Source organism: Mus pahari, chromosome 1 (assembly GCF_900095145.1).
Source record: "Mus pahari chromosome 1, PAHARI_EIJ_v1.1, whole genome shotgun sequence".
NCBI classification, from domain to species: Eukaryota; Metazoa; Chordata; class Mammalia; order Rodentia; family Muridae; genus Mus; species Mus pahari.
In genome coordinates, this window is record NC_034590.1 from 115,734,302 (window position 1) to 115,749,152 (window position 14,851).

General features: G+C 38.0%; 1 protein-coding gene and 1 non-coding gene across 2 annotated transcripts in view; one reads left to right on the plus strand and one right to left on the minus strand.

Annotated features, from left to right (window-relative positions):
- Positions 1-14,851, minus strand: part of Kdm2a (lysine demethylase 2A) — a 79,127-nt gene that overhangs the window by 17,666 nt on the left and 46,610 nt on the right. The window contains exons 9-12 of the mRNA XM_021220339.2: positions 13,871-14,024; positions 12,430-12,545; positions 9,560-9,686; positions 6,795-7,189 (exon numbers count right to left, since the gene is read on the minus strand). Coding sequence (XP_021075998.1) covers positions 6,795-7,189; positions 9,560-9,686; positions 12,430-12,545; positions 13,871-14,024 — 792 coding nt within the window. The remainder of the gene's footprint in view (positions 1-6,794; positions 7,190-9,559; positions 9,687-12,429; positions 12,546-13,870; positions 14,025-14,851) is intronic.
- On the plus strand, positions 7,852-7,923 carry Trnad-guc. Its single transcript has one exon. It is a non-coding gene; the product is annotated as a tRNA-Asp (tRNA).

Genomic DNA, 14,851 nt, shown 5'->3' on the forward strand with positions numbered 1-14,851 from the left:
CTGCTCTTCCAGAGGTCCTGAGTTCGATTCCCAGCAACCACATGGTGGCTCACAACCATCTGTAATGGGATCTAATGCCCTCTTCTGGTGTGTCTGAAGACAGTCACAGTGTACCCACATACATAAATAATTCTAAAAAACAAAAAGCAAACAACCCCCCCCACACACACTGATCTAGCTATTGAGAAGTTTCTTTAAAAATGCTTATCTTCAGTGCTATCCTAGAAGAATGCTAAAGTACTTTAGAAAAACATATTACCTCAAGGAAAATTGGTTATAGCAAAATCTATCCCCCCCACCGAAAAAAGAAAGAAAAAGGAAAAAGATATGCCACTATGAAACTTACTTCAATAAATTTTCAAGTTACATATTTAATGGCCTAGTTTGCCCTCTTCTGTAATTAACAATAAACAGTGGCTGACAAAAAAAAAAAAAAAAAAAAGAGTAAACTAGGCATGGTGGCAAATACCTGCAATGCTAGCATTTAAGAAGATGAGTCAAGAGAATGTACTTCAAGACCTACTTAGGCTTCACAATGAGACCCTATCTCAAAGCCAAGGAGGAGCTGGCGGTGGTGGCCTACTTCTTTAATCTCAACATTATTGAGGCAAGGGCAGGTGGATCTCTATGAGTTCAAGGCCGGCCTGGTCTACCTAGAGAGTTCTAGGACAGCCAAGGCCATACAGAGAAACCCTGTCTTGGAAACCACCATCACCACCATCACTACCACCACCACCACAAAAAAGCCAAGGAAGAAGAACCATGACCTTTTAGAACACACACATAGTATCTTGTTAGTGAAAACTGCAAATGAAAATTTACTGTATTTTGTTTTATTTTTACTTTGTGTATACATGCTTTCCCTGCATGTATATACACCAACTACATGCCTGGTAATTGAGGTAAATAGAAGACAGCATTGGATTCCCTGGAATTGGAATTACAAATGGTTGTGAGTTGCCTTATGGATGCTGGTACTGGAACTTGGGTTCTCTGAAAGAGCAGCCAGTGCTCCTAAAAACTGAGCCATCTCTCCAGCCCCAGATAACTACTATTTCCGTGGTTATTTGCTACCACCACTCTGATTCAGTACTATTATACTAATGGGGTAGAACTTAGTGTAAATTTTTAGATAAAAGATAAATTTTTAAAAGCTTAAATTAGAGTAGCATGGATTTATTGCATTACAAAGAATGGTTTCCCAATTAATAAACTGAAAGGTGTTAGTATTTATGGAATGTTATTATAATCAATTTGTTTCATCTACCAGGACAATTTTAGCTGGTGAAATGAGAAGACTGGTACTTCCTCCTTAGGATAAACTCTCATCTTCCCTCAGAGTTTGCTCTGAGCCCTGCACATAGAAAATGCACAATATATGTACTTAGCCTACTTGAATGCCCATTCTACAAATGGACTCGAAGGCCCCAGGGAACAAAACTAATACTGGAATAAATGAATTTCATAGATTTGTAACTAGCTACTATATTACCACTTCTTAATTACTAACAGTAAGATTTAAATTTTTTGGTGCTGATATGGAAATATATTCTCTGTCACTGAACTCCACTTTCAGCCTTATTACTAATTTTAACAATTTGATAGATATATATAATATATATAATTTGGCATATATATATATATAATTTGACAGATAAGGAAAGCATAAGCTTTCATGTCTCTGGTAACTTAGTGTTGCAAAGTATGATTGGTTTGTATGTGTATACACACTGAGGATTCTTTATCAGCAAAATAAACCAAAACAGATATAAACAAAGCAATAAAGTCCAATTAAATTCTTCCAGTTGACTGTCATCATCTTTTTAGTGTTCTGTTCACAGCAGCTTAGAATGTACTTTTAAGAACCCTTTGCACCAGGCAGTGGTGGCGCACCTGGGAGGCAGAGGCAGGAGGATTTCTGAGTTTGAGACCAGCCTGGTCTACAGAGTGAGTTCCAGGGCAGCCAGGGCTATACAGAGAAACCCTGTCTGGAAAAACAAAACAAAACAAAAACAAAAAACAAACAACCCCCCCCAAACCAAAAATCAAAACCCTTTGCAATGAGCTGCTTCTATGAATGGAACCATACTATACACAGTTTCACCTTCTGCCTTTTTATTATATATATTCCATGCTGATTTACTTTATCCATAAACTCGTACTCTTTAAATGCTCTAGTTTTTCAATCAATCCCATTCTAACTCTATGATTCTTGAACACTGTAAAACTTAACATTTTAGAATGTTGAAAGTTCTTTATCACAGCACTAAAATGGACTTTTCTTCAAGGAAATATGTAGTTATGGCTATAGTCGTCTTATCATTTTTTTCTTTCATCTGTCCCACTCACTATTTCTGAGCAGATAGATTGTAACGATGTATAATTTTTTTTCTGCATAAGAGAATAAACTGCTTCCTTTTGATCCCAACTGCAACTTAGCCACCAGGACATATGTGCTAAGTTCTCCAGTGTTGCAGAGTTCCCATCTGTATAGTGTTTTGACACCTACCCAACCTAATTATTCTAATTTTGTTAGTGGTGTTGTTTGAGACAAGGTCTCACTCTATAGCCCAGACTACTCTCAAACTTGACTTTGTTCCAGCTTTCTAAGTGCTTGGTATTTATAGGTAGGAACTATCACCTTGTCTTAAAAAGAAAGGGGTGGGGGCACCTTATTTTTAATTGTGTATAAGGGCATGTGCATGAGTAGTACAGAGTTTAGGCCAGAAGGGGGCACCAGACTGCTAGAGACAGCGTTAGCTGGAGTAAGCCAATCAACATGGATGCTGACTACCAAACCTGGATTCTCTTGAAAGAATAGGCAAAGTGGCACTGCTGGGTCACCAGTCTAGCCCCTTCAAATGCCTTAAAAAAAAGGGAGGGTTGGAATAAAACTCTGCCAGACTCAATGCTTTTTTCCTTGTTCTTGTTGATGTTCAGATTATTAAATTTAAGCTCTGAACTTTGTAAAACTCTCATTACACACAACTGATGGATATAGCTGTTCTCTAAGACTGGATTCAAATATTTTCTTTTTGAAAGGGATCCTATTTTGTTGACCAGGCTGATCTGCAACCCCTAGGCTCAACTGACCCTTCTGCATTATTTCAGATGAGCAACATGCCATGCCCAGCTCTACAGAGGCTGAATTAAAAAAAAAAAATTGATTTATTGATTGATTTGATTGCAGATGGTTGTGAACCACCATGTGGTTGCTGGGAATTGAACTCAGGACCTCTGGGAGCAGTCAATGCTCTTAACCACTGAGCCATCTCTCCAGACCCCAAAGGCTGCATTTTAAAATCTCTTTTGAGGTTAACATGAGGAGGTATGAATGAAGTCCTGAAACAAGAATCTAAACACTGTCAGTCTATTCAGTCATAGGCCACTAGGTTCCTTACGTTCCAACCTGTGCCACAATGACTCAGCAATTGACAGTTATAGTTCTTAGTGATTCTTAATAGAAGTTGGAGTCCTTTGGAAGCCTCCCCTTAACTCATCTGCCTGCCTTACTGCTGCTTGCTTTTTATTTTTTTCTACATTCTCTCCTGGTAATTTATTAGACCACCTTTTCTTTTAATCTCCATACAAAGGCCAAGCATGGCTGCTGATACACACTTGTGATCCTAGTACCTGGGACACTCAAGTAGGAAGATTCCTAATTTGAGGTCAGCCTGGGTTCCCCAGCAAGACTCTCCCTAAAAATCAAACCAAACAATTTTTCTTAATTTAAGCTATATTAAATTGCTTACTTAAGCAAGCTTTTCTATTTCTAGCAGGACCTTTGACCTTGAACAATAAAATACTGTAGTATAATAGGGTATCTACAACTGGATTTAGTTAAAATTAGATCCATAGACATACTTAGAACTGAAAAAGATACTCATTTTTATGAACTAGAAACACACAGCCCAAAAGAATGTTGTATCTTAGGAACTGTTTTCTTTTATAGATTTTCTAAAGACAATTATTCAAGTTAAAAAAGTCTCCAAAGTCAAAATTTATTGTTTCCCACATGCACTTGAGATGGAATAGCTGAATAGCTGCAAAAAAGAGGTTGTTATAGATGTAGGTACAGACACCTAATTTCTGACAAAGGTATTAAAATATACATTGAAAAAAGACAGCTTCACCAAATGATGTTTCAAAAACTAGCTTAGACTATCTATGTAAAAGATCAGACTCTTCTACCCTAAATACAAATCAATTCAAAATGGGTCAAAGATCCGTAACATCAAAATTGACAGAAGAAAACGGGTGAGGGCTAGTGAGGCCATTCGGTGGGAAAAGGGCACCTGCTGCTAAGTCTGGAAACTTGAGTCTGATCCCTGAAACCCATGTCATAGAAAGAGAGAAGTAATTCCACACTAAAACAGTTTTTAAGAAAATTAGAAGCCGAGTTTACTAGTAGATACCTTTAATCCCAGAACACAGGAGGAAGAGACAGAGGAAGGTATCTGAATTTGAGGCCAGCTTAGTCTATATAGTGAGTTCCAGGATAGCTAGAGCTATGTTGAGAGATCCAGTCTCAAAACCAAACATGCCTCCAATAACATGGAGGAGCCTGGAGGCTAGAGAGATGGCTTAGTGGTAGAGGACAGCAATTTGGTTGTTCAGCCCACTGGATGTGGCTCAGGAATACCTGTAACTCCAATTCCAGGAATCTAATACTTTCCTCTGACCTCAATAGGCAGGCACACACATATAAGTAACATTTTATTTTATCTAATTTTAATTTTATTTTATTTTGAAACATGGTATCTCTGTGTAGCCTTAGCTTTTCTGGTGTTCACTCTGATCAGGCTGACCTGGAAAGGTGTGAGCCATCACCATCACCTGGCCAAAATTAAAAACCCAAAAGCCAAAAAAACATAACACACTTAAGGATGCATTTGTAAGCCAGGTATGGTAGCATATACCTTTAATCCCAACAACTAAAGAGGTAGAAGTAGGAGAATATTTGTGAGTTTAAGACTGTCCAGGTCTACACAGGGAATTCCAAGACAGCCAAGACAATACAGAAAAGACCTGATCTAGAGCGATAACTCACTGGTTGAGTGCATGTATCACTCTCCAGAGAACCAGAATTAAATTCTCAGCATCTATATTATACAACTCAACACACAAAAACTTCACCTCCAAGAGAATCTGATACCTCTGGTCTCTTCAAATACCTGTAGTCATGTGCACATACTCCCAAATATACACATTGTCATTTATTAAAAAATAAAACAAAGCCAGGTGGTGATGGTGGTGCATGCCTTTAATCCCAGTGCTTCTGAGGCAGAGGCAGGCGGATCTCTAGGAGTTTGAGGCTGCTTTGGCTTACAGAGTGAGTTCTAGGACAGCTAGAACTACATACAGAGACCAAATCTCAAAAAACAATAAACAAAACAAGAAAAAAATACAAATGCTCAATGAATATCTGAAAAGGTGTATTCAGTCATCAATACAAAGCAAACTAAAGCTGCTATGAGATTTCATCTCATTCTGGTTCAAATACTGACAAAGACAACCAATAACTGGAGCTGGTTATAGTAAAGAGTTTGCCATGCAACCCTAAGGACCTGAGTTCAATCTCCATCTCACTGCAATACATATGACTTAGTCCAATCATAATAATAATAATAAAGGAAAAAAAAGAAAAGAAATGTAGTGATAATGCTAGTGAGGACCTGTGTAAAAAGGAATTCTTATACTTTCCTGGTGGAAATGCAATTTTGTACAGGAATTGTTGAAGTCAGTATGATAGGTCCTCAAAAAACTAAAAGAAGAGCTACTACATAATACAGCTACAATACTGGGTATATACTTGCAAGATTCTAATTCACCATACCACAGATATTTGGATAGACATTTTTATTGCTAGACTATTCATAATAGCTAAGAAATGTAAGCAGCTGAAATGCCTATTAGATAAATGGATAATGAAAGTGTGGCTCATAATTATACAATAAAGTTTTTGAAAAATAAAACCATGGCATTTCAAGAAAATGGATGGAACTGCAGGATATTACTGTAGTAGAATCTATATTTGTGTAGGGGAGAATGGGGTAGAAGGGAAAGCATAGGAGGAAAGGACAAGAGAAGTGGAAAGAACACAGGGTAAAGAAATCTATGTGGCATGAAGGCAGAAAGGGAGACTGTTTAGGGTAGGAAGAGAAGCACAGAGACTACGATTGGGAAGGACAGAGTCAGCTTCTGGCCAATTCCCTACCTCCCACCTCATGGTAGGAATGTTACGGTTACAGATGGACACCACTGCATTAAGTTTTGCCTTATTTGTTTTTTGTTCTTTTTTTGTTTTAAAAATACAGGCCCTGGGAACTAAACCAAGGTCCTCATGCTTATGCACTGATAAGGAGAACAGAAGGGTCTCAGTGAGCCCCAGGCCAGACTGGTCTACACAGTGAGTTTCAGACCACTTAGAGTGAGACCCTGCCTAGGAAAACAAAAATAAAAATGTATATGAATGTACCTGATATATCATCTCCAGAGATTATACTCAGGCAATCAGGTCTACTCACTGAGCCATCTCACCTGCTCCGCCTGCCCAACACTTTTAGTGGTAAGCTTCACGTTTTTAGCAATAAGTTTAAGTCAACACTAGATACATGTATGTTCCCATTTCCAAAATGGTGACTTAATGTCACCCTAGAAATTGAAACACTGGGCAGCACTTACTTACACAGGCACATATTAATTTCCCTGTAATTGAAGCATCCACAATCCCTGTACTTTCTCCCTAAAAATCAAGAAACTTGACTTTCCTGCACATGTCAATGGCTGCTTACCTTTACATCAGCAATCAGAGCATCTTCGTCTTCTATCCCTGTAGGGACACACTTCTTGTGCAGTGGCAGTGACTCTAACTTATCTACAAGACATCGAAGACCTTCAAGTTCAAAATGGGTCAGATGCACTTGCCTATCCTTTTTAGGGCTACATTGGGGATCCCAAACTTGGCCATTGTGGGATCCCCGGCTAGAGTCTGAGGATGAGTCTCCAGACAAAGTTTTCTTCAGACTTGGAAGACTTCGGCAGGCTTTGCCAAGTCCATCGTAATCCAGGTTGACTCCATTAGCAACAGGGCTGGTAAGCACAGATCGCTTATTGTTCATGCGTCGGGCTTCTCTGTCCACCCCTTCCTCATCACCATTTCCAGACTCCAACTCATTTAATTCCATATCTACCAATGCAAAGGAGATAAATGCTAGTTGTCTAGTTTATCAAAAAGAGGAAAAGCGCAGTCTGTTCAAAGTTATAGATGACAAGGCCAATGTTTCTGAAAAATCCTAGTTACAATCAGAAATAACCCTGTAGGAGTTGGGTGGGGTGGTGCACACCTCTACCCCCAGTGTACTGATAAAGAGAGCAGGAGGGTCTCAGTGAGTCCCAGGCTAGACTGGACTACATAGTGCGTTCCAGACCAGTTAGAATGAGACCCTGCTTCAGAAAACAAAAATAAAAATGTATATGAAACTACCATGTCAAGGATGGAGAAATGGCTCAGTGGTTAGGAACACTTGCACTTGCAAAGGATCCAGGTTTGATTCCCAATACCCATAGATGGTTCACAACAACCTAGAACTCCAGATCCATGGGATGTGTTACCCTTTTCTAACCACCACAGGCACCAAGCATGTATGTGGTAAATACATACATACATTCCCATAGTAAGAAAAATTTTAACAAGAAGATACCATGGATACAATTAGACCTTTCTTTTGCTAATAGCTAAATGTTAAGGCACAGAGCTTAAAAACAAAGAGAGAAGAGTCTGATCGGACTAGTCTAAGGTGTTGCTTTATCAGTTATTAACTATAGTATGATAAAAAATTTTTAAAGTCGTCCTCGTTAGTATAGTGGTGAGTATCCCCGCCTGTCACGCGGGAGACCGGGGTTCGATTCCCCAACGGGGAGACACATTCACTTAAAAAAAAAAAAAAAATTTTTTTAAAAAATCTTTAAAGTTCAACTTCTCATTTGTGCCAAATGATGGTGGTGCATGCCTTTAATTCCAGCACTTGGGAGGCAAGAGTAGAGGACTTTTTGAGGACTCTCTCTCATTTGTGCCAGGACCACACTGAGAAACCCTGTCTAGAAAAATAAATAAATAGATAAAACATTTTTTAAAAAAAGAGGTTTCTCATTTGTAAAATCAGGTATATGGTGATGTTATATATGCATATATCATATATAATAATTTAAACTATATAAACTATTTAATATCAGAAGATTTTGACTACCTGTCTATAATAAAACTTATCTATCTGATCAAAGGTTTGACTGTTCAACCCTAAATAAGACAAGTATACATCACCTCTTCCAAGGCTCAAGAACCAGAAGAGACAGAAAGAATATATTGGCTGAAGGAAGGGATGGTGTATTATTCAATGCTACATTTCAGGAATAAAACAGGAATCTTGAATTTTAAGTGGCTTTGATTGTTTATGATGCACAGAAATGCCTAAAATTGGGTCATCAATTTCTATCACAGATGAGGGGGGACCATAAGGCCCTGACCCTCCCATATGTCAATTGACAGTTAAGCACTGCTTGGCAAGTATTGCTCACAGCCCTCCCCTCCCTGGATCTTTTGGCAGTTCCCGGTTGTCAGGAGAGGCAGAGAAATTTTCTTAAGTGGTGCAGCCACTTAAATAATCCTTCACACAGAATTCTGTGGTAACTCTAATTGTATTTATTAGTTGATAATCCCCTAAAGAGATTATAGAAATAGCTCAACAGTTAAGAAAACTGGCTGTTCTTGCACATGACTCAGGTTCAACACACGCATGCGCTCAACACAGTCTATAACTCCAGTTCCAGAGGCTCTCCTAACACCCTCACATAGACATGCACGCAGGTACCAATGCACATAAAATAAAAATGAATTAATTAAATTCTCTTTAAAAAAGAAAAAGAGCTGGGCGTGGTGGCGCACGCCTTTAATCCCAGCACTTGGGAGGTAGAGGCAGGTAGATTTCTGAGTTGGAGACCAGCCTGGTCTACAAAGTACACACACACACACACACACACACACACACACACACACACACACACCTACACACACATACGTATGTGTATGTATATTAATAAAAAGCAAAAACAATGTAACACTTATCTTGAGGAGATGAATATAGCAACCTAATCAAAGATCAGATCACAGTATTTCATTCAGCCCGGTAATTCATATCTATTTGTGTATTTAGTGTTCAATCACAGTAAATGAATTTGTAATTTTCAAACAGACAGGTACAAAAACAACAAAACAAAAAGCCCCAAACTGTAACTACAGTATATTGTCAGCTCTAGTGTGTCTTAAAAGTTCATGGAATCGGGCTAGAGACATGGCTCAGAGGTTAAGAGCACTGACTGCTTTTCCAAAGGTCCTGAGTTCAATTCCCAGCAACCACATGGTGGCTCACAACCATCCATAATGAGATCTGACACCCTCTTCTAGAGTGTCTGAAGACAGCTACAGTGTACTTACATATAATAAATAAATTAACTCTTTAAAAAAAAAAAATGCCAAAGTTCATGGAATCAAGATACTTACCCATGCTAAGGGATTCTTTCTGAAATTCCTTAGTTAGGTGGGATCGGTTGGTTATGCAGTATACATAGCGCTCCAACACATACCAACACATTTCATAGTAAAATGGGTAACGGAATTTATTTGGAACCTACACAGAAAGAAAATAATGAGAAAACAAGGCAATGACAATTTTCAAGGGAAGAGAATATGAAAGACAATCTATAACTGCAATAATTAACCCAGGAAAAAATCTTGTTAGTCAATCTATAAATTCAAGCTGGCATCTGAGGCAAGAACTCAAGTCAATCTGTCAATTTTGAGAGACAGGAATGATAGCTTGTAACTGCAATCCCAACACTCAAGAGGCTGAGGCATGAAGCAAGGTCAAGGCACGCTTGGATTACATAGAGACCCAGTCTCAAAAAAGGGAAAAAAAAAAAATATTGCTTTAGAGTAAGTATGAAGGCATCCCACCCTTGGCTTTGTTTTTTCTGAATCTTAAAGAACAAAGAATCTAATGAATGATAGACAGGACATAAAGTTACACTTATAGTAATTCTATCACTAGATATCTATATGAAAGCATAATTTTAAACTCATTCTCAAGCTGCATGCTGTTTAGAACACTGAGCCTTTGTCCAATATCTACCTTCAGTTTCCCTAGCTTGTCCTTTGTAGTATACCCATCAATCAGACCAACTGTGTGGCTTTATCTGTCACTATCTTTGTAGCATGAGCACTCTTTTCAATTCAGAGCATCTTAAAAATTATTTCAGAAATATAAAGAATGCCCGTTAGATATACCATTGTCAAGGATAAGATAAATTTAAAAAACCATGTATCAATGAACAAGGAAGATGAGTGCCAGATGCCATTCTAAAATATATCTGCTGCCCTCTGGATAATATCTTTACTCCTAGCACTCAGGGAGCAGAGACAAACAGATTTCTATGAGTTTGAGGCCAGCCTAATCTACATGGTGAAGTTCCAGAGCAGCCAGAATTACATAGATAAACCCTGTCTTAAAAAATAAAATTAAACTAGGCATGGTGGTCCATGCCTTTAATCCCAGCACCAGGGACCCAGAGGCAGGTGGATCTCTGTGAGTTTAAAACCAGACAGGGTTATTTTTGTTTATTTTGGTTTTAGTTTTTTCCAACCAAAGCTTCACATAGCCTTGGCTGTCCTAGTAGACCAAGCTTGCTTCAAACTCAAGAGATCTGCCTGCATCTGCCTTTGGAATTAACGGCACAGGACCAGTACCAGCCACTGACAGCCAGGGCTGTTATACACAAGAGAAACCCTGTCTTGAAAACAAAAGACATCAAATTCTTTCTTTCTTTTTCTTTCTTTCTTTCTTTCTTTCTTTCTTTCTTTCTTTCTTTCTTTCTTTCTTTCCTTCTTTCTTTCTATCTATCTATCTATCTATCTATCTATCTATCTATCTATCTATCTATCTATCACCCTCTTTATAGAATGGTTACATATTAAGGTCAAATAGCACTCTATCTATCTATCTATCTATCTATCTATCTATCTATCTATCTATCTATCACTCTCTTTTTAGAATGGCTACATATTAAGGCCAAATAGCACCCCCTATGATGTCCAGCTGTCTTCATGAATTTAAAATGAAAGGGGATCCCTTTTCAAAACCTTTCACCAGGTCACAGGGTATTATTATGAAGTGACGAAATCACTTTATCATTAGATAAGAAGCATACAACCAATGAAGCATATGACCAGATCCAGATCTGGATCTCTTATATGATTATGGCTTTAACCAGAAGTTTCTTCTTTCTCATTTAAAACCCAATTTCTTTCTGGCAAAAGAGTGGAGAGCTAAGAACTGACAGATATTGGGTCTCCTTAAACTAAGTACAATATACCACACTTCTTGATTAGCCTTTGAAGTATATTAATACTTTTTGGGACAGTTCTTGAGTTCAGGTCAAGTATAAATTTTATTTTAAAAAAACTCAATAAATTTTTATGAGAGCTGATTAATACTGACACTTATGATAGGAAGGGAAGGTCCCAACAAGATGGCCTTTACCAATGGTTAAAGACACATGTTGTCAAGCTGGATGACCTCAATGACATTTCTGGGACATGGTGAAAATAGAGAACCTGACTTGTGCAAGTTGTCTTCTAACCTCCATTCATATGCCTTGGCATAGCAACCTAAAATACATGCACAAAATAAATAAAATTTAGTTTTAAAAAGATGTTTGTATTTTTACAATGGGACAGTGAAGAAGGGGAGAACTGGTAATCAAAATAAAGACAGAAAACCTCAAAGTTGTGAAATTTGAAGCATCCCGATTCCACAAATTATTCATCAGCATAAAAATGAAAAACATGTTTCAAGGGATTATACAATCATCGGGATAACAGCTTCACAGACTTAAAAGTCCCCCAAAACAAGAGTCAAGCACCCAGTAAATATTTTTATTATATTCTCAATATGTGGAAACATTTTAATGAAAAAACCAATCTGAAAATGTGACAAATTATCCACAAATCCTTGTCTGATTCATTTAGTCATTTGTTGGGGATGGAGGATAGCACTATATGCATGAATATGAAGGTTAGAAGGTAACCTGCAAGTGTCAATTCTATCCTTACACCACGTTCATTCTGGGGCTTGAACTTTGTTATCAAATAGCATCAGTATCTTTACCTGCTAAGCCATCTCATCCCATCAATCTCTTTATTAAACCTGTCTTTCTCTTTGAGACACGGTCTTGCTACATAGGCCAGGCTTCCCTTAAACTCACAATCTTCCTGTTCCCGAGTGCTTCAAAGATGAGAGGCAAGTGTAACCATGTTCACCTAACATCTGCCTTAAATGGGGAAACATCTTCACATATAATTGTTACAACACTTACCCGTGTTCGATCTTCAATGCTATATATCTTTAATTGCATGGGGATGTTGAAACTATGCAAAAAATTGCCTCCAAACACTAATGTGTCTGTAGGAGTATACACAGCATGAATCCAACCTGGAAAACAGGGAATAGAGTCAGGATTGCAATATAGTTTCTTCAGAATAATACAAGACTTGTAGATCATATTCTTCTCTTTTATTAGAAACACGTCCTTGATTCATAGCTCAGACTCCTTTATGGTTGGTTAATTTTCTCTTTAAAACTACAATAAACTATAGTTTATATATAATGGTGAGCATTAAATTGAGAAAAAATATATATATATGGAACAAGTTTTACTTATTTTTAAGACAGGGTCATAAAATGCTGCTCATGCTGGTCTCAAATATGCAAATAGCTCGGACTATAAGTGTATGATCCCATACACAGTAAAAAAAAAGTGAGAATTTTTAAATTTTTTTATTGCTAGAGATAAAACCCAGGGTATTATGCATGCTAAACAAATACTCTACCATCATGTTACTACTCTCTCAGTGCAAGACACTTCTAAATAAATGCTGCTACCCTGTTTTTGAAGCACCAATTATGTGCCAGCTCCACACAGGATAACTTATTAATATTCTCATGTAGTTTTATCAAATAAAAACAGATTTAAGCATCTGACCAAAGTAGTACTGAGCAGGCAAATGCATAGCCAGAATTCTCAAAAAGATAGGGACTCCAAAATTTGTACTTTTTATATGCATTTATTTAGAATTAAGATGCAATGAAAATATGTACAATTTACTCATACTTGGTGGTGTGCTTTAATCACAGCACTCAAGAAGCAAGGGCAGAGGCAGCTTATTCTACATAGCAAGCTCCAGGACAGCTGGAGCTACACAGAGAAACCCTGCCTAGAAAACAAAAACAAAACTGCTGATTCAGCATTCCCCACTCAGGTGGGGAAAGTTGTTCTTCTCACTAGAGAGGACACATCACATGTAAAAACTCTGGATTACTAGGCTTAATATATAGTCCAAATTGATATATTTGAGAAGCACTGTACCAGTATTAAGCATTGCTTTTGTTAAATTTTTCTTTTTTTAAGATTTACTTATTTTATTTACATGAGTACAGTGTAGCTGTTTTCAGACACACCAGAAGAGGGCATTAGATCCCATTACAGATGGTTTGAGTCACCATGTGGTTGCTGGGAATTGAACTCAGGACCTCTGGAAGAGCAGTTGGTGCTCTTAACCACTGAGCCATCTCTCTAGGCCTTGTTATTTGTTTTTAAATACATATTCTCTGTGTGTACTTCATAAAACATAAAAACACCATTGTTTGCTGCTGACTGTACAGTCACGCACATACATGCTTCACTGGACACTCAATTCAGAGCCTTGTTTATAATCGGCGTTCTTTAAGAAACCTAGAAAGCAACCTACTTTGCTTACCTGAGGGAATAACGAAGGTATAGCCCTGCTTGAGCTCAATTCGTTGGCAATCTGACACCCGGTCACCCAGAAAGATGTCTCCCTGTTTCCCTGATAGCAGCCAATTCTCGTACAGCTCCAGGTTGTGGGCTGTAGGGGGGATGAGCCAGAAGACCTGTGAGTTAAAAAACTTCAGTCTGTTAACAGCTATTGACATGATCCAGTCGTCTCCCTCAACTGATAAACAGGCACAAAGAGGATTGAAAGGTAGAAGACTTGACTATCTGGGTAGTTCAGGACCCAAAGAAACAGATCTTTCTTGCCAATCACTTGGTCTGACAGCATCTAGATTTCCTGGGATTGTGGCAGTAGAAGAACCCTGAACACTAAGAGAAAAAGGCCTTGGGCTTATTATGTGGGTAACTTCTTTCTTTCTTTCTTCTTCTTTTTTTTTTTTTTTTTCATTTTTCTTTTTGAAACAGGGTTTTGCTGTTTAGCCCTGGCTGTCCTGGAAATCACTCTATAGACCAGGCTGGCCTCGAACTCAGAAATCTACATGCCTCTGCCTCCCAAATGCTAGGATTAAAGGCATGTGCCACTACTGCCTGGCAGGTAATTTTTTAATAACTAGCTAGAGGTTTAAACAGCCCAGTTATTTGGACATAATTAATTAACTCTAAGATATTGTTCTAGGCTGCTGTCTTAATGTAGTAACTAAGATTAATAGGATAAAATTATGATCCCATCTACACAAATTTAAGTAAACAAAAGAACTTGGATACAGAGGTCCAGATGTTCTATGTTAAGTTCTTGTTTTCATCCCTGCTCTGTTTCTGCTAACAGATGTAGTTCCTCCAAGTGGAGAAATGGCAAATGGCTAATACCACAAACCTCTGGTGTTTTTTTTTTTTTTTTTTTTTCCAAGACAGGGTTTCTCTGTGTAGCCCTGGCTGTCCTGGAACTCACTCTGTAGACCAGGCTGGCCTCGAACTCAGAAATCCG